This window comes from Coffea eugenioides, chromosome 1 (assembly GCF_003713205.1).
Source record: "Coffea eugenioides isolate CCC68of chromosome 1, Ceug_1.0, whole genome shotgun sequence".
NCBI classification, from domain to species: domain Eukaryota; kingdom Viridiplantae; phylum Streptophyta; class Magnoliopsida; order Gentianales; family Rubiaceae; genus Coffea; species Coffea eugenioides.
The window spans coordinates 50,443,826-50,469,406 of record NC_040035.1 but is presented as its reverse complement, the minus strand read 5'-3'; the positions used below and the strand labels follow the sequence as shown (position 1 = coordinate 50,469,406).

General features: G+C 37.9%; 2 protein-coding genes across 2 annotated transcripts; one reads left to right on the top strand and one right to left on the bottom strand.

Annotated features, from left to right (window-relative positions):
- Positions 1-1,257: 1,257 nt before the first annotated feature.
- On the bottom strand, positions 1,258-2,724 carry LOC113758247. Its single transcript, XM_027301210.1, has one exon. It carries the CDS (start codon positions 2,722-2,724, stop codon positions 1,258-1,260), a length of 1,467 nt encoding a protein of 488 aa, XP_027157011.1.
- Positions 2,725-8,296: 5,572 nt separating this feature from the next.
- On the top strand, positions 8,297-15,752 carry LOC113774302 (protein TIC110, chloroplastic-like). The gene is given in 15 exon segments (XM_027318856.1): positions 8,297-8,841; positions 9,685-9,744; positions 10,002-10,125; positions 10,245-10,313; positions 10,418-10,516; positions 10,717-10,783; positions 11,530-11,594; positions 11,719-11,813; positions 12,127-12,251; positions 12,429-12,529; positions 13,528-13,744; positions 13,979-14,133; positions 14,667-14,792; positions 14,936-15,661; positions 15,663-15,752. Coding segments are annotated over 15 exon segments (2,643 nt in total). The 3' UTR covers positions 15,732-15,752.
- Positions 15,753-25,581: the final 9,829 nt, after the last annotated feature.

The following is a 25,581-nucleotide window of genomic DNA, read 5'->3' as shown; positions in this document are numbered from 1 at the left end:
GAGAGAATCATAGTTATTAAATTCGGAGTTTAATGTGGAGAGGTGACCGAATCATTGAGTTGAACAATTTAATGTAAATTGCACAATAGTTATAATTTTATTTTAAATTATAAAAATAATAAAATTTTTAAATTAGCAATTCAATCGATATTTTCTTTTCGATTCATTGGTTGAATCGTCTATTTAACTAGTTTAATTAGCAATCCAGCTCGATCCTATGACCGGTTTGCCAGGTTGATCGGTTTGACTATCAGGCCGATCCGGGTTTTATGAAATGGTTATAAACATGTTTACTTGAACCGGCCGGCAAGTATTTAAGAAGAGAGTAAAGTGATTAGTCTTGCACGGCAACTTCACAGCAGAAAGTTCTCACCTAAACAAGAAACCCTTGTACCCAGGGGTATAAGCTTCCCTTGCTGTTTCTACTTTTCCTTCATCTCCAAATGTGCCGTTAAACAACAAGAAATAGATCCTCTCTTGCCAGTTCAAGCGATTGCAGAAAGGAATATGTTCAAAAGATGCAATCTGCAATACCTATGGAAAACTTGCTACTAGTTCAGTATTTACAGCTCTTTAAATTGATCGTCTCACTTTTACAGCATATCCACCAGGTCGAACTGAGCAGCAGCACGCTACCTACCTTGCTTTCCTAATGTTTTCCTTAAAATTTCAGCTTCATTAACAAAGAACTCATAAAAAGCTATAAGAAATTCCCATTAATATCTAAAAGCTGCAAAAAGGACAATACGGAATGTCAATGCACAATAATAAACGTTCATGATGGGTCAATTGAATTATTAGCATCTTGTTCTCCGTTGGAGATACCTTGATCAGGATGCTGCACGCTGAAGAGCATGTCCAGTCATTGTTCTTTTATAGATAAGTCAATCAGATGTTGTGCTACCCATCTATTAATGCCTCGGTATTTCATTGTTAGAATCTATATACCTCATCCACAGTTACACCAAGGTCGAGCTAAAAGGAAAATATTCTCAGCTCAAAACCAAGGTCCAAGTAGAATGAACAATATTCTCTACTCAAAACTTTCATCTGAAGAACAACTAGACGAGGAAACAATTTGAGGGAAAGAATCATTCGAAAGAATGGATATGAATGTAAAATAAAAGAATTGATATCAAGGCTATCTGGTTAGTGGACTAGCTGCAGAGAAACAAAATTCTTCAGTAGCAAGGATGTACAAACACAAGAACATATGAGGGGTGTAGCCAGCCGGAGGGGAGGGTGCGCCGCTGCCTGTCACCACCATTGATGCACCAGAACTCCACTCTTCCTCAGAGAATAAAACAGGTCCAGGCATTGAGAATACGTCTTCTGATACTTAGAGCTCCTCACTCCAGGGCAACACCTCTGCCATCTACTATAATGGCACTCAAGAAACATCTCATCAATCAAACAAATTGCTCCAGTCTCAAATAACCTAGGGATCAGATGAAATTCAGTTCCTTCTACATCCATTTTCACCACCACATAGTCCCTCTCTGATACTGTACTCTTCAACCAACCAGCAAAATCAAACCCCTGAATCTTATCAGAATCACCTAGAAAATTACTTGAGGATTGCACACCTTGAATCCTCCCCATCCCTCTTCCTCTCTCCACGTTCATCTTACGTGGTTCCCGGTTTATCTCAAAAAACAGGGTCTCATTCCTCACCCAAGCTGCATAAGGCAAAAGTTTCACCCCTTTTTTTGACCTGTACTCTTCATGAAAAGCCCTATCCGCCTCAATGGCGTAGATTTCAAACGTCTTATTCTGCTTGGGATACTGCTTCTTAAACCAACTGCCAATGCTTGAACCATAGTTCCTAGCTCCAACGTCTACATACACATGCCTATTCTTGAAGCGAATATCGACTAGTGAGGACAGATATTTTGCATTCTTCATATTCTTTTTCAATGTTAGCCAAGGTTTCAACGGCTCTTCCACAAGCAAGGGCTCAGCATTCGAGATTAATTCATGTATATACCCTGGCACATTGCACCTATTTACAGATGATCCACGAATGAATTGTTCTTTCTTTCCATTAACAACTACTCCATCCTCTTTCCTTAAGACAACTTCACGAATCCAAGGGGAAGATGAATCTACAGCGTTAATTTCGCGTGATCGAATTAATCTACAAGAATTGAATAATTCAAGCAAGGAATTGAGACTATACTGATCTTTTGACGAGGTGTGGACGACAAAGAAGCCCCCGGGTTTGAGCGTTCTTGAAACTTCAGAAGCAAATTCGACGGGTTTAACAGTGCGGTCCAGGACGGAATCGCCGGAAAACTCAAAATCAAAGGTGTTATCAGGGAACGGTTGACGAAAAGCTGGACCATAACGAACCAACGGCGGAGATGCTTTCTTTGAAATTCCGACGGAGTTAATGACTCCAATATCTTGCAATGCGACAACGTCCTGACCTGTTAGGGTTTCGATGCAGAGAGATTTGGAGTCAGGGGAAAGGAAGCCTTCGGATATCAAATCTTGAAAGACGGAGGAGTAATAATTGCGGAGACGGGTGGCGGACGCCGCAGAGGAAGGGGTCGTGTGCTTTGGGGTATCAGGGAAGAAACAGAAGTCACCGGCGAAGTCGCAAGCTCTGCCTTTGACGGTGATGATGTAAGCGGAGCGCGCCAGGAGCACCAGAACGCCAAAGGAAAGCAGGCGTACCAGAATATTGCTCACGAGGTTTGGCTTCGTTGCTGTTGTTTCCATGGAAGCCTTCATGCAATGCAATTGAGTCGTAGCAAAGAAATGTAGAAACAAAAAAAAAAAAAAAAGAAAGAAAACAAAAGATTAAAGAGGTTGTGATGGCGCGCCAGAAATGGGCGAAATTTTGTAAATTGGAACGGGCTTTGATGGTAAAACGGGAATGAAATTTTTCAAAGGCGGTTAGGCCGGCCATTCGTAGCCGTTAAGGTGTGGGGCCCCCTCAGCAAATCCCTCCATCTTCGGCTGAGCTGCTATGGGCCGAAAACCCTCGAGACTTGCGAGTACATTTGTGGGCTTCAGCCAGAAGATGAATGAAGAAACAGATATTCAATTCAGCAAAGACATTATTAACAACTTTTGGATCCTTTATTTAAGTCTTAAATCCTCTGCCTTTGATGATCATTTTGGAATGGGGGAAGAACAAACGGATGGACGATGGGGATAACAACAATCGAACCAGCAATGTTGCTATAAAACGAGGAACCAAAATGCTAAAATTGTAGAGTTATTGTCCACTTGATGAATGCACTGCAAACATATGATCATTACGTTTTAATGAGGTTATTTTATTTCACTTCTCAAAAAGAAAAGTCCTTAAATAAAGAAATACTTAACAATGTGACGATACATGTATACAAAGCCTTTACTAAGGAATCATACAGTTCTTTTTTCTTTTTTTTGGGCAAAGCCCCAAATTGGGGTAGGGATGCCATCCCCTAATTTATTTATATCGAAAAAAAAATACAGCGAATTAGAGGGGGGCCAAACCTGACCTCTGTTGAAGTAAAAAAGAAAGACAATTATGGATCAAACATATGAAAAATATATATATATATGATTAACAGATCAATCGAACGAAATCATCCACATGAGGGTGCCCCACATTTGTGGGATTGTGAGCGAGCATGGAAATTTGGCCTTTTTTTGAGAGCTGCTTCCTCGTTTTCTTTGACATCACTTGGGTAAATTGCTCGTAAACTAGTTTCTGGTCGTGATATTTGTCTTTATCACGTTGTGAATCATCCTTTCCCTCTTCATTTTTGTTATCATTGCATTTTGTACTTGAATGAAGAAAAGGTTTTAGATGAACGAGAGGAATCTTACCATGTAATTTCTCCCATTGAAACTTTTCGAACACATCTTTAAACTGTGGCACATCTTCAAACCGGGACTTTTTCATTTCTGTTCTTGTACTTGTACCCACAAGGGGTGTGTCTCCAACTAATACCACATTATGTGGATCATTACTTTTGTCTACCTTCTCAAGTGCATCGTTTCCCACTTTAGACGTAATTTGCTTACGTTGCTGCGAAGAGTCGCTAGTATCCATCGCCTTCTCTTTCGATGCAGCCTCTGTGAATGTTCCATTAGCTGGTGAATGGCCATCCTCAGACTCCGAATCAGTGAATTCTCCCTCATCAAGTTGGTTCGTAGCTTGGGGCTTTACCGAACGCATCTCTTCGATTTCCCGAAACACTTGATCATCCAACTTATGAATGATTTCACCTGCGATAGAAACAATGGTCTCCTCTACTAACGCAGCGACAGACAACCCAGGCTGCTGGGGTTGGGGCGAGGGGGGCGCTGCTGGAGAGTATCCATCATCCATCACCTGCTGCACCCCAGGCGATGGGACAGTCCCTACCGATGTATGCTCAACCCGCAACTCGCCCTCTTCCTGCGCGCTTTCCAGAGCTTCCTCTAAGGCATTGCCCCCAGGTTGCTGCACCTCCGGAGTCAGAGTAGGAGCCCCAGGCCTCTCCGTGGGAGTCACCGCATCTCCCATAGTTATCTTGTCCGACTCCTCACTGCCGTTTGTCTCCTCGATAGCTACTGTCGTACCCTCCTTGTTGCTCGTAGCAGTGGGTTTTAGCCCATGAGTTCCGGCACCCTTCGCTGGTTTGAGCGCAGGGTTCTTCCTAAAGCATTCCGCTTCCGCGTGGCCGGCGCGCTGGCAAAAGGAACAGAATGCAGGCCAGCTCTCGTAGTCGACCTACTGCTAGTGCCCATAGGTGTCGTCTCCAATCCATATACGCTTGACCGGTTCCATCGCCAAATCTATTTCAACCAAAACCCGAGCCACCGACGGCCGCTTGAAGGAGGAAGTCGCGAAATCTGCTTGCAAGGGGCGACCCAACAGCGACCCCAGTTTCATCAGGTACTTCATAGTGAAGAGTGGTAAGAGAAGGCCCGGGAAGCAGACCCATACAGGTGCTATAGAGGAGTATTTGTTGGACTTGAAATCTAGCGTCCATTTAGAAACAGTCATTGGAGCGTTGTGAATGAACCAGGTCCGCCGCACAAAGAGCCGTGTGTAGTCCTCCTCTGTTGAAGGTTGAATCAGCACGTGGTTCGCATCCAATAATCCCACCGAGCACTCCCCCTTCAGACCAAGGGTCACAAAGAACTTCCTAATCACCTCCATGGATGGGCGGCGGCTCCGCCAGCAACGACAGTTCGCTTCTGGACAGGAGCAGCACCGGCTCGCCGCGATATGCACCCAAATCACCTAAGTCTGGGCTCGTCAACGCGCTGCATGGGTTCCCTACCACTGCGGCAAAGGATTTTGCCGACACGGTACCAATGTTCGGCGGCCAAGCGGCCGCCATGGCAGACTACCCTAGAAACCTTCGAAAGGTGTTCCTATTAATCCTCAATAGAGAACCTTATTTGCCCTTAGGAATCATACAGTTCGAAGTTCACAAACTTTTGATTTTATTAGATTTTTTCCTGAAAGAAAATTACAACAGATTTTATTATTTGTTTAAAGCGATATGTTTATCTCGCAAATTTCATAAAATTGAGTTTAAGGACTTACTTGTAGACAATGAAGTGCATTCAACAACCACAATCTGTTGTGGAGGAGAAAAGTTGCTTTTGCATGAATTCACAATTTCGACGTTCCTTAGGCAAAAAAATAATAATAATAAAAAATTGATGAGCTGAAACAAAGTCAAAAGATTCAGTCCTGTTACTAGAGCTGGCAAAAAAGTCCAAAACCCAATAATCCGCCAATTAATTTTAAATGATGGGTTGGGTCAATTGGATTATGGGTTTTGTTAGGTTGGATAAGAACAATCCAATTTATTCGTTGGGCGGGTTGAATTTTTTATTTGAGTACCCAATATCTAACTTGTTTAAAAGTAATTCAAAATAATAAATATAAAATTCAATACACATATGTCCAACTATTTGCATTTGGACATGTATTAATAATTCATTCATTAATTTGTATTCAAAATTCTCATATATATTAATCAATTTTTTATTTTTGTTTAAAAGAAAAAAGAAACTTGAAATAAAAGCTCATGCTTATTTTACTTTTATAACAGTAGTTAAACTTGCTCAACTTTTATAATAATTTATTATGCCTTTTAAGAATATGTTGTTTTCCTCCCCCCCTTTTTTTTATTGTTCTCAAGTTGCTACTTGCTTTTGTTTGTTAATATTTCGTGTACGTATAATATTGTACAAATTTCTTTTTTAACCTGTTAGGATTATATAATTTCGGATTCTTCAAATTTACAAACAAAAGCTTATTTTGTATTAGCCTAATTTTTCAATAATTCAAAATAATGCGATCCCGATGTGGTAAAAATGTCAGGATAGTTCATGAATTCTCCTCTCATTTATTTCTTAAAAAGTTTGGGATTTTCCTTAACAATTTATTGGAGACCAATACCAGTTTTACAATCATATAAATATTTTCTACTTTATATCAGAGCTGTGGTAATTCTAAAAGATTAATATGACCATAGCATCAAGTATGATCCTAGATGATTCTAATTAATCAGGTGATGAATTATCTAACTATATCAAATCAATAAAAAAATACCTTCTAATATATATTATATGTATATAGATCATGATATTAACTTTGAATCAATATAGTTGACTTGCGGATTCTATTTTGTTTTGATTAATTATGGCAACTTGGGCATGGCTAGTCCAACGATTTCATTTCAAGCAAATACCTCCAATCTTCAACTTCATGAGAGGTTTGGAATCGACAAGACAATTATTCTTTCCTCTTAATTACCAAGTCCAAAAACCAAAATACAGTAACGTCTCCAGTCATTTAATAAGTTCCAATCAATTAGTAGCATTAAAAAGTATAAAGTAGACAATTTTTTTAGCTAATCTATTTAAATGTACAATTTATTATCTAAAATTCACAATACAAATAATATAAAATATTATTCTATTTATGATGTGTTTTCAAGGAACTTAAGAAGTGAATGTGTGTGAAAATACATTTATGTATGTGAAAATGTGTTTATATGTGTTAAAAAAATCATTTTTGTATGTTAAAATGTATGTGAAAAAGTTTATGTATTAAAATATATTAATTAATATTTTGGGTCATGTGTTTGAGAGAATTCAACATGATTCAACCCAAAATTAACCCAATCTAAAGTTCGACGGATTGGAGATAATCCATTTAAATGAAAATTCAATAGTAACCCACTCAAAATCCGCCCAACCCGCCCAATTGCTAGGCATACTCCAACCCCTCACTTATCTTCTCCCGGCTGCTTTCGGACAAAACAATCTTTAAACCCTATAAAACCCCACTGCCGCCAGTTTGCCTAACCCCGCCTTCCAACACTCAGTTCCCTTTCTCTCTTCCAAACCCTCTGTAGACAATGAAATTTTAATTAAATTCTAAAAATTACCATTGGTCTATAAAATATTTTTATTCAATCGGATATTGCCATATGGCATGTACACTTGGAAAAATTGGTTATTAAATGGCCAATTATATTTTGCCACGTGTCAAGGCGAGGTGTGCAGATCAATTCAAATTGCAGGGATATCTCCACCAACCAAATCATATCATGTCACATGTCTATTGGATAAATATCTAAATATTTATTTCTTATTAAAGGGATAATATTTAGAGTTATTTAATCCAAGTATATTTCTTATATACTGCAATATCTTGGCCAGTCAAACGGCGCCACGTCACGTGTTCCCACGAGTTTGGCCAATCGAGAAATTACTTATCTCTTTGTTAATAAATATAAAATGAAGGGATAATATTTGACTAGCACAGTCCTAATATGACTGCATGTCTTGCAAGACAAGTATAGTGATACACAGGTTTTCAACCTCTACCTCTTGCCACAGCTATAAATAGGGGTCTCTCAACCAAATCAGGGACACACACATACAGAGACACACACCAGGAAGCATCTCATACACTCAAGTGGTGAAGTTCCAAGCTACGAAGGTCTGGGTCTTCAAGTCTTCCATATATCAAGACTTGAGCCTCCAAATATTTCCAAGTCCTTCAAATCTTCCATATCAAGATTTGAAGGAATCGGTGGCGGATCCAAGAACAAGCTGCGAAACCCTTGAATCGGTGTTCGAGGAGAAGAATCCAGGGAAACTCTCCACAAGTTCGAGAAAATCCCAGAGATTGTATTCACATATTTTTCTTAAATTTATATATTACATATTTGTCGTGTATATTTCTTGTTTCTGTAGACTTGAAATTTTATCGCGTACACCCTCCACCACCGAGAAATAGAGGGAAAAGAGACAGAAAGAGGATTTTTATTTTAACCAAAAAATGGACACATCCATTTTCCTCACAGTTAGCCCATCCGTTGCCCAACCGAAAGTACTGTTCTCCCCGTTTCTTCCCCCAAACCCGCTCCGCCTTTCCACCACACTAGCTTACCACCAGAGCCGTCGCCGCCGCCGTTACCGTATATCCACAATCCGCTCCGCCAGCATACCCAACTCACTGTCCGCGTCATCATCTTCAGACCAGCCCATCAAGGCCATTGAGCCGGATGTATTTGGGGGAAAGAAAGAGCTCACGGGCTTCCAAGCCCTGGTGGATGCAATGTCGCCGACCGTGAGAATTGCAAGCTCAGCCCTTATATTTGCTGGTGCTATTGCTGCTGGATATGGACTTGGGTCCAAGTTTGGTGGGTCCCGCAACGTGGCCATGGGTGGGGCCGTGGCTCTTGGCACTGCTGGTGCTGGAGTGGCCTACGCATTGAATTCTTGCGTTCCTGAAGTTGCTGCTGTCAATTTGCATAATTATGTGGCTGATTTTGATGACCCTGCTGTCTTGAACAAGGAAGATATTGAAGCAATAGCAAATAGGTAAGTTGGGACGGTTCAAAATTTTGTTTTGAATGGTCTTGTTTGCTTGTTTCCTTGGTTTAGCTATTTCTATTTCAAAAATTGTGTATAAAGAAATTCAAAGTATCAGTCTGTGGAAGGGTCGCCTCAAGTTTTGATATTTCTTTTGTTCGTATTGTGGAGTAATACTTGTTTATTTAGGTTCTACATCATGATAAATTCACAATATCTGGTGATTGAACACTCGTACACTGGTAGATATTGTGAATTGAAATACTTCAGGGGTACCAAAAGCTGATAATGGGAACGGTGAATTTGTTCTAAAAGTTTCTTACTTTTAGTTAGGATTGAGTTGAACCAAGGAGGCTTTTCTGAAGAACACAAGTTTGTTTTGCAATTGAGAATGGTTTTTGATTTCATTTTGCTAATCACTGTCATTTTAGATCAGAGAATTCGCCGAGATACAGCAATTAGGTCAGCTTGAAAGTACTCATCGCCTTGCTATGCTTAGCCGTATTCTATCCCATTGGTTTGGCACTTTGGCTGCCCTGCTAGAGTGTATTAGCTTAGCTGCTTGTGCATTTTATAGGCCAGATTAGGCCGCTTTGACTTTCTGTCTGGCATCCACTTTCCTTGCCGGAAACGAACTGGTGTCATGTTTGCTCAGGGAATGCAGAAAGCATGTGCTGATGTGCTATGTATGAGCTGTGTTTTATTTTCATCTTCGTTTTTTAGTTAATTTTATCTTGTCTTGGTTGCATATTTTGCACTTTTTCAGTTTTTGACATTGTGCTGTCACTAGTATTAGTTAGTCACCCAATAGTATGTTCTTTGTTTTATTTCTAATTTCGTACATCTTTTCAGATATGGTATTAGCAAACAAAATGAAGCCTTCAATACAGAGCTTTGTGATATATATTGCAGGTGAGTATAGAAATTCATTCTATAAAAGTAGCTGTGATAATTAATCTTTTCGAGTCATTTCTCCTAATGATTAGTATTCTTGCCTGTTGTCAGTTTTGATTAATTTCTGTTAGGAAAGAGAAAACTGTATTACTACTATTAGTGATTGTAATGGTCTGTATGTTCTTCGGGTTCTCTTTGATCTTAACCTGTCGCTTTGATATGAAAATAATGGAAGTATATATTTGGATTTGCATTATGCAATTCAAACTTTTCAGATATGTATCTTCCATCCTTCCTCCGGGAAATGAAGATCTCAAAGGTGACGAAGTTGAAACAATCATCAAGTTTAAGAATGCATTGGGTATCGATGATCCAGATGCAGCAGCTATGCACATGCAGGTAAGTATGATTGTTCTTTTGATTTTATTATGAAGGATGTGAATCTTTCCATTGCTAAGTTTGAATGGAGAGGTCATATTTCCTTTTGCTTGGAACTAATTTAACTGTTAATTTCTCAGATTGGTAGGCGAATTTTCAGACAAAGGCTTGAAGCTGCAGACCGTGATGCTGATCTGGAGCAGCGTCGGGTATGTTGTTGCTTTGATACATCTACTAAGACAGTTAGTTAGCAGGTGGTCAGGTCTATAAAACAAGGTTTGGAACTTGACCGTTCTCAGTGTTTCCAGTGCAGGCATTTCAGAAGTTGATATATGTTTCAACTCTTGTGTTTGGGGAGGCATCTTCTTTCCTTTTACCTTGGAAACGAGTTTTCAAAGTCACTGATGCACAGGTATCTAGTTTGTTCATGTTTTTCCGCGGAGTTCTATTCCTGTTAACTTGCAAAGTTTTGATCTTTGCTATTTTTCTCATGTAATATGCTTTACTATTAAGCATCATTTGGTCTTCTGAAGGCACTGTGAACAGAGCTGGCATGCCTAAGGTTGAATTTATTTGCCATGTTTTAATGTCTTTAATGTTCTTGTTCATTAGGTTGAACTTGCTGTTAGAGACAATGCACAGCGGTTGTATGGCTTCAAGGTTAAATCAATTGGTCAAGGTAACTGCTGAGTTTCTCCTGCTTGTTTGATGTGCCTTTACTTTTGTAATATTTGACATATATTTGTGGCAGGGAATGTCCCAAATCGACATGTTTTTCACTTTGTATAACAAACATTGCCCAAGCAGAAATATACAGTAAACTTCACTAGTGTATTCCTTTCATTTTCATGTTTATACAAACTGTAGTGAATAATCAGCTCAGAAAAGCAAAATTTTATGCTTTAGCATAATCTTCAATGCAATATTTTGTGTTAAACTTTGCATTTCTAATAATTGAAGCTGTTTCAACTTCAAATGCAAGGTCTGGCTTTTGATCCTTATGAAATCAAAGGCTGCCATCTAAGCTTGGAAGGATCAAAAAGGTTAATTTACTTTGTATTTTCTTGTTTCATTCTAAAATGATTGATTTCCTTCCATATTCATATGGAAATGGCTTGGAAAACATGCAAATGTTTTGATCACGTCTTTTGTATTTGTAAGTCCTTGGCTTTCATGATGGACTGGTCTTTTTTGAACTCTGATCGGTTTGCTAGTATCCAGACTTATTTCAAGATATATTCTCTAATTTTACTTTCTTAAGAGTTTTGCTTATCCGCTTTTGGGTCTGGTTATTTCCATTTTGCTGCTTGTTTTTAGAGTCATTGGATGAGCCGCTGGGTTTTTCAAGTTGTCTTGCCATACTGTAATTTAGACAAATTGCACTTGCTGCTCTTCTGTATTAACAAGAGTTGAAATTTTTGTTAGATATTAATGTTGACCAGCTGGTTCGCCTCCGAGAAGCACAGCTTGCATATCGCCTTTCAGATGAGGTACTGCCATCTGTATATTTGATCTTATCTGCAATTGTCTGGCATGTTACAAAAACAAGACATGTAGTATTTCACATGAATGTTGATATCTTTTTTTGGCTCATCGCTTACCCTTCTTTTGCAGCTTGCTGAGAATATGTTTAAAGAGCTTACAAGGAAGCTTGTAGATGAGAATATATCAACTGCTCTTAACATATTAAAATCCAGGACAAGAGCATCGTATGTATTTTTTTTCCTTCTTGATTCTTGGTAATAGAAAGGATGAGAAGCGCATGGTCAGAACTAGATAGTCTGTAGGAGGTAAACTTGCATCTATGCAGAAAGTTAGACTTGATAGGCATCCTTTTAACACAATTTTAAGAATCCCTAGTTTTTAGTGAAGATGAGTTTTCAAACTTTTATGGAACAAGTCAGTAAGAAAATGTGGGTTTGGCCAACTATGGTTATCAGTGGTGATATCTTTCACTGTTTTTCTTTTCCTTGTGTCAGCTTGTAGAATCATTTTCACGAAAACCTATTTGGGTACCTGCAGGGAAGCAACTCGTATTGTTGAAGAGCTGAATAAGGTGCTGAAATTTAATAACTTGCTTATTTCGCTGAAGAACCATCCTGAAGCCAACCGTTTTGCTCGGGGAGTTGGGCCAGTTTCTTTGTTAGGTAAGGAGGATGCTAACTGCTTTCCACTTGTCTGCGCAAATGATAATGTGGCTTTCTTCTTTTTCCTTGTTTTCGTTGTTATTTTTGTTTTGTAATCGATTGCAATTTTGGACCTTGGTTCTTTCAATGTATACTGTTTAAACTTTCAGCTGAAGTTAATGTGACATTATTGCCTAGGTGGGGAGTATGACTCTGACAGAAAAATAGATGACCTAAAGCTCCTATACGGAGCCTATGTCTGGGACTCATTATCAAGCGGTCGGATGGAAGAAGATAAGGTGCTTAAGTGACCTCATTCCTTTGCAAACACATGCAACCTGTATATATGTGTGTGTGTGTGTGTGCAAGTACAGAGACAAAATATGCAGATTAACCTATAAATTGTTATACTCAAACTGCAATGGTTCATACCTGCATTCTTTTGTTTGTATAACTCTTGGTAGTGTTAAGAGTTCTGAGTTTTACGGAATGATGCTTTATGCCCTGCCTCATGGAGTGAGGACTATCATTATCATGCATGCCCGGAACAGATTTCTCACATGTGGCCTTGCATTGGCACGAGTTTGTTTCATGAACAATTTTTGACTGCTAATGAAACACATGAGTTGCATGCTTGTCTCCCACCTGACCCCTGCAATCCTTGCCTCTTTCTTTTTGATCTTCTTTCCTTTGCTTTGTAGCGCAATACTTTTCTGCTCAAGATTCTTGAGTATAAAATGTATGTTCGCGTATGGGGACCTGTTAAATTTACAACTGAGACAATCCAGAATTTCTTTCATGACATTTGGTAATTGGCAAGCTTGTTGCTGACTATCAGAGCTCATGTATGACAAAATTGTGGATTGCACATTAAAGCTCATAACTGTGTGTAAGATGTTGCAAAAATGCTGGCCAAAGCTAGAGCACATTCAATGATATTTTGTGTACATAAATAGTTTAAAGATTGGGTGCAAAGGAAGGCTTTATTTCTGGAGATGTAAGACTGTTGGTGCTCAGGAAACAAGATTTTATTTAGTCAGTGGCCACATCAATTGTCAGATGTAAAATATCAGTCAAAACGTACTTTATTTGAGTGGTATACTTCCATTTGGAAGTCAAATCTTCACAGAAATGACAAGAACCCTTGGGGTTGAAACATCAAATGGAGAGTATTGAAAAAAAGAAAGGAAGATAGAGTGAAAGATAGCTTTTGCTGGACGTTGTTTGTCACTATTACAAGTTATTGTTTTTTTTTTTTTTTTGTGTCTATTGACATTGACTTTCTTTTCTACTGTAGCTCACTGCACTGAACCAGTTGAGGAATATTTTCGGTTTAGGTATGCGAGAAGCAGAATCCATTAAACTGGAGGTTACCTCAAAAGTGTATCGCAGGCAACTTGCTCAAGCTGTATCTAGTGGTGATTTAGCTGCTGCTGATAGTAAAGCAGCTTATCTTCAGAACCTCTGTGAAGAGTTGCAGTTTGATGCGGAGAAGGCTGTTGAGATCCATGAAGGTAATAGTGGTTCAAATAAGTGGCAGCTCTCCTGTCTTTGCAACTTGCACGGGCTGGTTAAATATAAATATTCTACTATTTCCTTTAAAACTCTATCATGACATGCTTTTACTTTAGTGACTGTATGCTCTATGGTATAGGTCGCAATTAACAATTTGCAGAAAGTTCTCTTAAATGTATATTTCCTAATATAATAGTTGAGCAACTTGTCAAGATCATGTTTTTGATTTACAGAAATCTACCGGCAAAAGCTTCAGCAAGTTGTAGCTGATGGAGCACTAAGTGACGAGGATGTTAAAGTGTTGGAAAAGTTACAGATTATGTTCTGCATTCCAAGGGAAACAGTTGAAGCAGCTCATGCAGACATCTGTGGTAGCTTATTTGAGAAGGTAACCACTGTTTGAATTCCATTGGTGTCGTTCTCTGTGATCAGATTGGAAGTACGGAAAACAGATGGAAGGCCATTTCCATCAGGGATTAAACTACCTGATCTTCCATTAATTGTACATGGCTTGGCTGCTAAATTGGTAGAAAAGATATAGTGTGCATCTGGCAAGCGTTTAAAATACATATTGATGTTCATAACTGGTAAAGTGTTTTTCAATCTTTACAACCTTGATTAGAGATGATAGTCACTGAGATTTCTGATGAATGATGGAGTCATAAAGTACCAACATGTTATGACTAAGGTAGTGATGCCCTTTGTGTGCTTATTGGGAGAAACACTGCCAGCTTGTTTTCCAACAAAATGCTTACTTGTGGCTTTCTCAAAATGGTATTAAAATTTTCAGAATGTGTAGCTTTAAGAACTTCTAGTGTATTGTATTCATGTTCCAGATATAGGCCCTATTGTCTTGAATCGAAGATTTTTTTCTATATAGTTGCAATGTCTACAGTTATACTGGCCTGATTCTTTTTCCAGGTTGTTAAGGAAGCAATTGCCGCTGGAGTCGATGGATATGATGCTGAAATCAAGAAAGCTGTGAGAAAGGCTGCATTTGGTTTACGCTTAACTAGAGAGGTTGCTATGAATATAGCTAGCAAGGCAGTAAGTATCAGATCCTGGCTACATTTCACTTTACTTGTTGCTTCAGAACCTTTTGTTTTATTGAACAAGCCCCGTGTTCTTCTGGTGTCAATCACGGTAATACCAGTAATAATTGCCCTCCCATTTGCACTGCGTATGTTCAGGTCCGTAAGATCTTTATTAGTTACATCCAAAGAGCACGAGCAGCTGGTAGCTGCACGGAATCTGCAAAAGAGCTCAAAAAGATGATAGCTTTCAACAGCTTGGTTGTGACAGAATTAGTGGCAGATATTAAAGGCGAGTCATCTGATACTCCACCTGCAGAGCCCCCTGTGGAAAAGGAAGAAAAAGTGGTTGATGAGGGCGAGGATGAGGAATGGGAGTCGTTGCAGTCACTTAGGAAAGTAAGACCTGGTAAAGAAAGTTTGGCAAAGAAAGGCCAGACTGAGATAAACCTTAAAGATGACCTACCAGAAAGGGACAGAACTGATCTTTATAAGACATATCTGCTTTATTGTATAACTGGAAAAGTGAATATCCCTCTGGGTACCCAATTCACCACAAAGAAGGGTGATTCTGAATATGCATTGCTGAACCAACTGGGAGGCATACTTGGCTTGACTTCTAAGGAGATTGTTGAAGTACATAGAAGCTTAGCGGAGCAGGCCTTTAGGCAAAAAGCAGAGGTGATTTTAGCAGATGGACAATTGACAAAAGCCCGAATTGAGCAGCTCAACGAGTTGCAGAAGGATGTTGGCCTGCCGCCTCAGTATGCACAAAAGATTATAAAGGGCATTACAACAACTAAAATGGCAGCAGCTCTCGAAACGGCTGTTGCACAGGGGAGGCTTAGCATAAAGGAAATTAGGGAACTGAGAGAGGCTGGTGTTTGAATTGGATACCATGATTTCCAAGAGCTTAAGGGAGAATTGTAAACGCCAAATTTTTGTCAAATTTTAATGTTTTCTTGAATTTTTTTTATTTAATGAGTTATTTATTGTCTTGTATTTTAATGTGTTTTTTTTTTCTCATTTTTGTAGTTTTATCTTAAGAAAAAAAAAAGAAAAAAGTCAAAATCAAAAGCAAAAATAAAAAATCAAACTAAATTTACACATTTTCATCATTTTCTCTGTCAAAATAACTATTAACCCATTTTGCACTTAATTGCTATGCATCTTTCTTTTCATTAGTTGAGAAAATCATCATTTTGGCTAAACTAACACACAAACTCCATTTTTTGGCTCCCAATATACATCTCTCGGCCTTGCTCTTCTTTTTGCTTGGAAGTCAAGACATAACAAGGAAGACGAGAACCAACTTACTCCTCCCAGGTCACTCGCGACTCTCTGTTTTCTCTCAACTAGACAAAAACACACACAAGCTGTAAAAATGGGATTTTGTAAAAATGGTCAGCCGAATCATCAATAAAGCTGTAAAAAATGATTAAATTTGTCAGTATTTAATGAGGATTTCCACTTTAATTTCTACATTCACTTGCAGGTTTGAAATTAGGATTTTACTCTGAAGGTATTGCATCATGTTAGGTCGATCCTGACATAAAAAGTGCTTCCCCATAAGACATGCATCCGAATTATTTAAATATCTACTAACTCATTTTTTTTTCCTTTTTCTTGAATAAATTACAGCAATTTGACACAAAATTCATTCCTAAATCAGTTTCTTTTCTCCACTATCAGGTATTTTTCACAATAGCTACTCAAAGAAACCCCATCATCACCAGGTCCCGAAGTAGAGCCTTGAGACAGCCTGTAACATGAGTTCAGTGCCAGAAACTTTGGAAAGATCTGCTATAGTTACGTCACCGGATTTCACAGCATTGGGAGCTCAATTAAGTGAAGTACTTGGCAAGTTCAATGAGTTAAAGTGCTGAAATGGCCGCACAAAGGCGTGTAATTGATCAGTTGGTTGCAAGCAACAATGGTGATGGTGTCCCGAACGACCAAGAATCTGTCGACAATCACTCATCTGCACAAGACCATCAACTACCCCACACATCTAATACCCAAACAACTTTCATTCCTCCTTTCGTTAATCCTCTTGAAAATAACTTTACCCTACTAAGTTCAGATCTTTTCTATATGCATCCAAATTATACATTGATGAACCCAACTAATAGTTAAATCCTTCAAATTCATCCACAAACCAATTTGAACATTCCCCCCAACCCTCAGGGACTCCACCACCATATTACAGAGTCTTTTGCACTGTATATTGCATCTCAATGGAAGGCAGCGATAGAAGAACAACCCGCACCTATTGACAAGGACCTGTTGAGAAGGTTGGATCGATTCAATGAGTTTATGAAAAAAATCAAGGATTGAGCAAGCATGATGGATTGGACTACAATGAATTATGTCTTTTTCCAAATATTCAACTACCGTTGGGATTTAAAATCCCTAAATTCAACAAGTATGACGAAATTGAAAATTCTAAGACGCATCTCAAGATGTTTGCCAACAAGTTAGGTAAGCCGGTGGATGATGAAAGTTTGCCTATGCGTCGATTTTTAACAGCTTTTGTGAAGCAATATGAATTTAACTGTAAGTTGGCACCAATACGTACAACATTGGAGAGCAGGAAAAGAAAGCCGTCGGAAGATCACAAGACCTACGCAAAGCGATGGAGAAAGTTAGCTGCTAAGGTGGAGCCTCCTATGACTGAGGAGATTGTTCGTACTTTCATCAAGACTTATGATCCATCCTACTTTGAAGAGATCTTTCGCATGATTGGAAGTTCGTTTGCTGCTATTATTAACAAGTTGGAGGAATACGATGAGTTTGTCAAAACAGAAAGATTGTTAATGTATCGGCATTAAAGTTACAATTGGATGCTCTACAGAATCAAAGCAACAATGGGAAAAAACCCCCATTCAAGAAGAAAAAAGGAGAAACTGCTTTTATATGGGATCAAGGCCCGTCTTTCAGATCCAGAATCTGAAACCATCCCACCTATTCTGTTCCTTACCCACATTACCCTAACTCTCAACCAGTCTACCACACTACTATCCAATTTTATCATTTCTGACCAAGTCACTTGAATACCTCACCATTACCTCCAACCCCACAATCTATCATTCAAAATCACTCTCATCCCGTTTACCAATCCAGACCAACCTTGCAAAACAATAACCCTTCTCAAAATCTTTTTCAAACCAGTGGAATTCAAACTCAGAAGCAATTTCGAACCTTCACCAATTTGGACCGACCTATTGATCAATTGTATGAGCAACTAAAGGCAGTTGGAAAAATTGGCACCGTTTCTCCCAAACTCTATCCCAGAAGTCCTCCTGCCGGTTATGATTCTCAAGCAATCTGTGCTTATCATTCTGGAAGTCTAGGTCATGCCACTGGTAATTGTTGGACTCTAAAATATAAGGTTCATGACATAATTGATTCTGGAGATATTCTTCTTAGAAGAAAGGGAGAACATGGACCGAATATCAGTCATAATCCTTTACCTGAGCATGGGAGTAATATGGGGGTTATCATCGCTCATGAAGATTTTATCGATCCCAATCAATACATTGTAGATGAAATTGAGGTGTTTGGGGTAATGGAGGCTGACCATGCGAAAATGAGAAAACTGTCGTCTGTTGAAGAGTCCACAACTAATGATAATGTTGAGGAACAGTTGAAATCTTTTGTGTGTGAAAAAAAGGAGCCATTTATAGTGGAAGGAGGGCCTTCCGAAGTTGACAATTCTAAAGTTCCGTTTATTTTGGATCTATCATCTTTTGAATGGGATATATCAGAGCCAGTCATTCTCAAATTTTCAGAACAAATGCCTATTAATAACTTGCAAGTGGTGCCATGGAACTATGAGGAACCTATTCTGTTGATTGGAGATAAAAAATGCTTAAAGGAAGAGGTATCTACTATTACCATGTCTGGGAGAATTGTGGGAAACTCCGAAATTAATGTTCAGTCTAGAGCCAAGGTTAAATCACCGACGCCCAAGCCTCTTGTATATGAAAATGAAGTAATGGATTTTTTAAAGATGTTGAAAAGAAGTGAGTATAAAATAGTAGAACAGTTGGATGGGATGCCTGCTCAGATTTCTTTTCTGAATCTTCTCTTGACCTCTGAATTACATAGAGAAACATTACTCAAAATCTTGAATGAGGCTCAAGTGCCTAAAGATATCTCGGTGGATAAATTTTCTAATAGTGTGGGGAATGTACTTGCTGCTAATCATATCGCATTTTTTGATAACGATCTGACCACAGAAGGGATTGTGCTTAACAGAGCCTTATATAATCAGTCCGTTGCAATGAAAAATTGTTGCCGAGGGTCTTAGTGGATAATGGGTCAGCGTTGAATATCTGTCCATGAAACACTCTCACTAAACTTGGATTTGTTGACATCAAACTCCGCCCGTCTGTAACTGTGATTCGAGGATTCGATGGTTCAAGAAGAGAATCTATGGGTGAAACAGATCTGGTATTGGAGATAAACTCTGCTCAATTTCAAGTTACTTGTCAAGTCATGAATTTCTCCAGTGTTTACAATATTTTGTTTGAAAGATCTTGGATACATGCTTCCAATTCAGTGCCATTTTCTCTGCATTAAATGTTGAGATTTATTGTGAATGATCAGCTCATACTGTGTTTGCCAAGGATGACTGTACCATGATTGTTGATGCAAAATTCAAAGGTGAAGGCAGAAAAAGGACTCCAATCTCATCTCATCATGTCGCTGACATCGTTTCTGTGCGATGGATATCCAAAGATAAGTCGCTGACTAAATTAGATTTGCCAGAGGCCAGTATTATGATAGTTAGGAAGATGATTCGAGACGGATATGAATTAAGAAAAGATCTAGAATGGGAATTGCAAGAAATTTTGAAGCCAATAGAGATCCCGATGCAAAAAGATACATTTGGACTGGAATTTCATTCAACTGCAAAGGATAGAAGAGAAATGCAAACTAGAAAACAAGCTGAAAAGGAGGGTAGACAAACTGTCTTAAATGTCCTACCGCTATATCACACCTTTTCTCGCCCGTCAGAAGTGATTCTGTCAGAAGAAGGTTCTTGTTGAAAAAGTTGATGTGGACTTATCTCAATTATTTGTCGAGGCTATTTGTGGGGAGGAGCCATCAGAGAATTCATAATTTTTTTCAATTATCGAAGGAGTTATCCAAAATTGGACTGCTGATCATCTTCTCTCTTTAAAAAAATTTTGATAAATTTAAGGGAATTGTCTTTTGTCTAGATCATATCCAGATAGGATGGTAGTCTGGATCTTTTGTTAAAAAAAATTATTTTCATTTTTTAAACCTTTATTCTCATTTCAATTAATATAGTTTGTTTTGTTCAAGAAAATTGCTGAAATGGAAATAAAGGTTTAGGCTAGATATGTCTTTAAATAGCAATCATGTCTATATATTTATCTTTTTGTGAAGTCTCGATGCATTTTGAATTTAATGAAATAGAAGACTTCTCCTATATTTTCTATTTATTTATTATGTATGATCTATTCTATTTTCAGATGGTCACAAATAAAGTCCTCTGACCCTTTGGATGTCACCATTTTGTAATTTGATGGTTGCAACCTCGATATCTCTCATGAATTTGAAATCACGTAATCTGAAATTCAAAACGAGAGCGATGCTGAGGAAAAATTTGAGTCCATTTCAAGCGAATTAAAACAGTATGAAGAGAAACCCAAATCCAATTTAGAAGAAATAGAAATCATCAATATTGGCACTAAAACGAGGTTAAAGAAGTTAAAATCAGCATTCATTTGAATAAGAAACAGAAGGAGGAAATGATTGAATTTTTAAAATTATTTCAAAATGTGTTTGCATGGTCATACGATGATATACCAGGGGTCTCTGTGAAAATAGTGGTTCACATGTTGCCAACTGATTCAAATTTTTCACCTGTAAAGCAGAAGTCACGAAAATTTAAATCGAAAATGAGCCATAAGATAAAGGAATAAATTGTGAAACAACTCAATGTCAAGATAATTGTGGTGTCTCATTATCCCATCTGACTTTCGAATTCTGTGCCAGTGTTTAAGAAATTTGGGGAGGTGCGAGTATGTGTTGATTACAAAGATCTGAATAAGGCCAATCCAAAAAATAATTTTTCTTTGCCAAATATTCATATTGTTTTGGACAATACTGTTGAACACGAAATTGAATCTTTTTGTGATTATTTTGTTGGATATCATCAAATCTTAATAGCAGAAGAAAACAGAGAGAAAATTTCTTTTATCACCTCATAGGGAATCTTTTGTTATCGAATGATATTTTTCGGGTTGAAGAATACTGAGTTACTTATCAGAAGATCATGACTACCCTGTTTCATGACATGATCTACAAAGAGATGGAGGTTTATGTGTATGACATCATAATTAAATCAAAGAAGGTCGAGAACCATTTGATTGATTTAAAGAATCTGTTTGAAAGGTTCAGAAGATATAATTTGAAGTTGAACCCTGCTAAATGTGCTTTTGGAGCCCCAGCTGGCTAATTATTGGGTTTTATTGTCAGCAAAAAGAGTATAAAGATAGATTCTACGAAAATAAAAGTAGTTCGAGATATGCCCATTCCAAAACTCAAAAAGATGTGAAGAATTTTTTTGAAAAGATCAATTTCATTGTCCGATTCATTGCACAGTTAACCTTTACCTGTGAGCTTTTATTCAAATTATTGAAAAAGAATGCGTCGATGAATTGGAATGAAAACTGTCAGCAAGTTTTTGATAAGATCAAGAATTATTTGTTAAATTCTCCGATTTTAGTGCCACCTCAATCAAGAAGACCTCTGATTATGTATTTGTCTGTTCTTGATGAGGCTGTTGCATGCGTTCTGGGACAGCATGATGAATCTGAGAGAAAGGAATAAGTCATCTACTATCTGAGTAAGAAATTTACAGTATATGAGCCCAACTATTCTTTTCTTGAGAGAAGTTATTGTGCTTTAGTATGGGCAGTTCAGAAGTTAAGACATTATTTGCTCGGTTATACCATTTACCTGATTTCTCATTATGATCCTCTAGAATACTTATTGGAAAAGTCGATGTCCACGGAACGTATAGCTAAGTGGCAGTCAAGGGACAGGCCATAGCAGATTATTTGGCAGAAAATTCAAGAGATGATGATTACCAGCCATTGCATACCTACTTTCCTGATGAAGAAATTCTGTTCATTGGAACAGTTGAGAACATGAGTGAGCAGTATCCTAAATGGAGGTTATTTTTTGACGGTGCGTCAAATTCTTTTGAAGTTTGAATTGGAGCAGTTTTAGTGTTGTCTGAAGGGAAACTCTATCCTGCTACTGTCAAATTACTGTTTCCTTGTACCAATAACATGACCGAGTGAAGCTTGTATTTTTGGATTGAAGATGATATTGGACATGGATATCAAGGACCTGATAGCATTTAGTGATTTCGATTTACTTGTACACCAGACGCTTAAGCAGTGGGTAACTTAGGATTCAAAATTTATGATGTATCATTGTGACTTGTTTAGTTTGGCCAGCAAATTCAGAATTTTAGAACTTAGACGTATTCCCCACACTTGTAACGACTTTGCCGATGCTTTAGCTACTCTGTCTTCGATGATCCAACATCCAGATGGGTTGGTGATTGAACCTATACACATTCAACTTCAGGATAGGCCAGCGTATTCTCTGGTTATGGAAATGGACTCTGATGTTCGCCCCTAGTACAATGATATTAAGGAATTCATGAAAACGGAATCCTACCCTCCTGATGCTGATTTGGTTGTAAAAAATTTCTTACGCAGAATGTTATCAAGATTCTTCTTGAATGGAGAAGTGCTATACAAAAAAATATCTGATTTGGGCCTTCTGAGATGTATCAATGAAGAGGAAGCCAATTATATGATGAAGGAACTGCATAATGGGGTTTTTGGGCCACACAGAAATGGGCATCTATTGGCTAAGAAGATCATGAGAATAGGGTATTTTTGACTTACCATGGAGCATGACTGTGTAGATTTTGTTAGAAAGTGTGTCAAGTGTCAAATGCATGGTGATGTTATACGTGCTCCTCCTACAGAATTGCACAGTATGACTGCTCCGTGACCATGTTCAATCTGGGGAATGGATGTGATCGGAACTATTGACCTTCCTGCTTCAAATGGGTATCGATTAATTTTAGTGGCGATTAAATATTTCACCAAATGGGTTGTAGCCGCATTCTATAAGCACGTGACTAAAAAAGTAGTGTCAAATTTCTTGAGAAATAATATCATTTGTCGTTTTGGGATGCCGAAAACATTGATCATTGATAATGTCAAAAACCTCAATAATGATATGGTTGATGAATTATATGAACAGTTCAAGATTAGACATCAAAATTCTGCCATTTACAGGCCTCAGATGAATGGAGCCGTTGAAACTGCAAATAAGAATTTGAAAATGATCATTCGTAAGATGACTGAAGTACAGCGGGATTGGCATGAGAAACTGCCTTATGAATTGATGGCGTACAGAACTACGATCAGGACTTCTACCGGTGCAACTCCTTACTCTCTTATGTATGGAATGGAAGCAGTATTGCCTGCAGAATTTGAAATTCCTTCATTACGCATTTTGATCGAATCTCAGATAGAAGAAGTTGAATGGATCAGAGAACGTCATGAGTAGTTGTATCTAATTGATGAAAAGAGGTTGAATGCTGTCTGTCATGGACAATGTTATCAGCGAGGAATGGCTCGTGCTTATAACAAGAAAGTTAAGCCTCGTTTGTTTGAAGTCAGAGATAAGGTCTTGAAACAAATTCTTCCAATGCAAGAGGATGCTAATGGAAAGTTTGCTCCCAATTGACAAGAATCATTGATTGTTAAGAAAGTGTTATCCCAAGGAGCGCTTATCTTTATGGAAATGGACGATCAAGTTTTTTTCCAACCAATCAATGCAGACATATGTAAAAAAATTTTCATTTGATTATAAAAATTTTTCTTTAAAATTATTGCAAGGGACGGACTTAAGGCAGACTCTTTCTCATTTTTCCATCTCGATATCCTATCCCTAATTTTTTTCTTTTGACTTTTCAGAACCACCTCCTTTTCGCTTGGTAGTCCCTTAAGATGATTAATCCTATACTGGGGCAAATTTGTTTAAAAAAAAGAAAAAAAAAAGAGAAAAAGAGAAAAGAAAAGAAAAATTAGAGAAAATTGGTTAGAATTAAACAGCGGCTAATTTTATCTCTTTCCAACCCTAGACCAAAGCAAGTTTTTCGAAAGAATGCTATCTCAAATGATTGCAAACCCATCATATGATTCCCTTTCAAACCTCACTATTTCTTTCACTATTTCATCCGATCCTAGTTACAAGAGTCCAAAGTTGCCGACTTTCATGTTTTGCAGTAGTTTGAGGAAAATTTTTCTTAATCAATTGGCAAATGATGTAAATATAACTTTTCTGAAATATGTCAAAGAAAATTATCTCATTGACGCCACAAATTCCCAAAATATGACTGGATTGATACAGTAGGGATTAAAATTATCTTGTCTATGTCTCAAGGTGAAACTTTGAAAGGGCATCTTCTAAAAAAAAAAAGAAAAACAAAATGAAAAACAAAATGAAAAATGAAAAAAACAAAAAAAAAAGGAAGAAGAAAAGAAAAAGGGTGGGGGTAATCTTAGTGAAAACCCGAAACGGCGCTAAGGTAGGGTTTTGGAATACAAGAGGATCGTGAACGCAGAACAAGAGGCTGAGGTCTAAAAGCTGGTGACTATATTGATTTGGGTCTCTTTCATACTGTTGTTCTTTTGCCGACAATGAATTTCAAAATGGATGACGTCAAAGGGGTTAGATGAAGCACTTTTCTTCATCAATGGTTGTCCTCTAAGTATGTGTCCAACTTTTGACCCTTGGACTCGTGTTCATAAATCCAACAATTTTGTTTTGCTATTCTATTTACTATTTTATTTATTAGGTATCATTGTTTATTTCATATCAGCATTATTGCATAATAAATAATTCATATTCAATTGTTTATATCGCTCATCTATTGGGTCTCATTCAAAAGACAATCCCCTATAATTTATCCCAAAGGAATCATGAAATTGAAGGTCCTATGATAATAAAGTATGGATAATTGACATTTGACAATTGTAAAGATTCTGAAGGGGTTATCGACCGAACCTAAAGGAGTGATTTGTTGATGTTGAAACTCATGTTTACATGGTTCTCAAGGCACAGGGATGACATGGTGGCTGCAGTGTTTTCATCACAATTGTTTCTTTCTTTTTTTTTCCTTTTTGCAGGAAAAATTATGTGGCACAATACTGATTTAGTTGAGCATGATTTACACTGGGACAAATGGTAGAAAGATTGAGTTCCAGGTTTCGCTGAACATTTCTGAAGAAAGAATAGAAAAATCATTATTTTCTTTCTTTTAAAGTTCGAAAATCAAGAAAAGTTGTAAGTCCACCAAGTTTGTCTTGGTTTATTACCTTTTAAGCAACATGCATTATGATCTTTCAGTTCGATAGCAATTGTGTTTCCATATCTTCCACTAGTTATTTGGGCTCGAGTTTAATCCCACCTATTATCTAGGTTTCGATCATATTTTCATTCTCTTGATAGGTATATGGGTTTGGATTCAGCTCCATTGAACAATCTAGATGCAAATTTAATTTTCTATGGGTAAGTCTCAGCGTCCACCGCGTACTTTTCTACCCCCTTTTTGACAAGTCAAAAGATCAAATTTAATTTTTTATTGGTGAGTCTCAACGTCCACCGCGCACCCTGCTACCCCCTTCTTGATAATTTAATTTTCTATTGGTGAGTCTCAACGTCCACCAGGCACA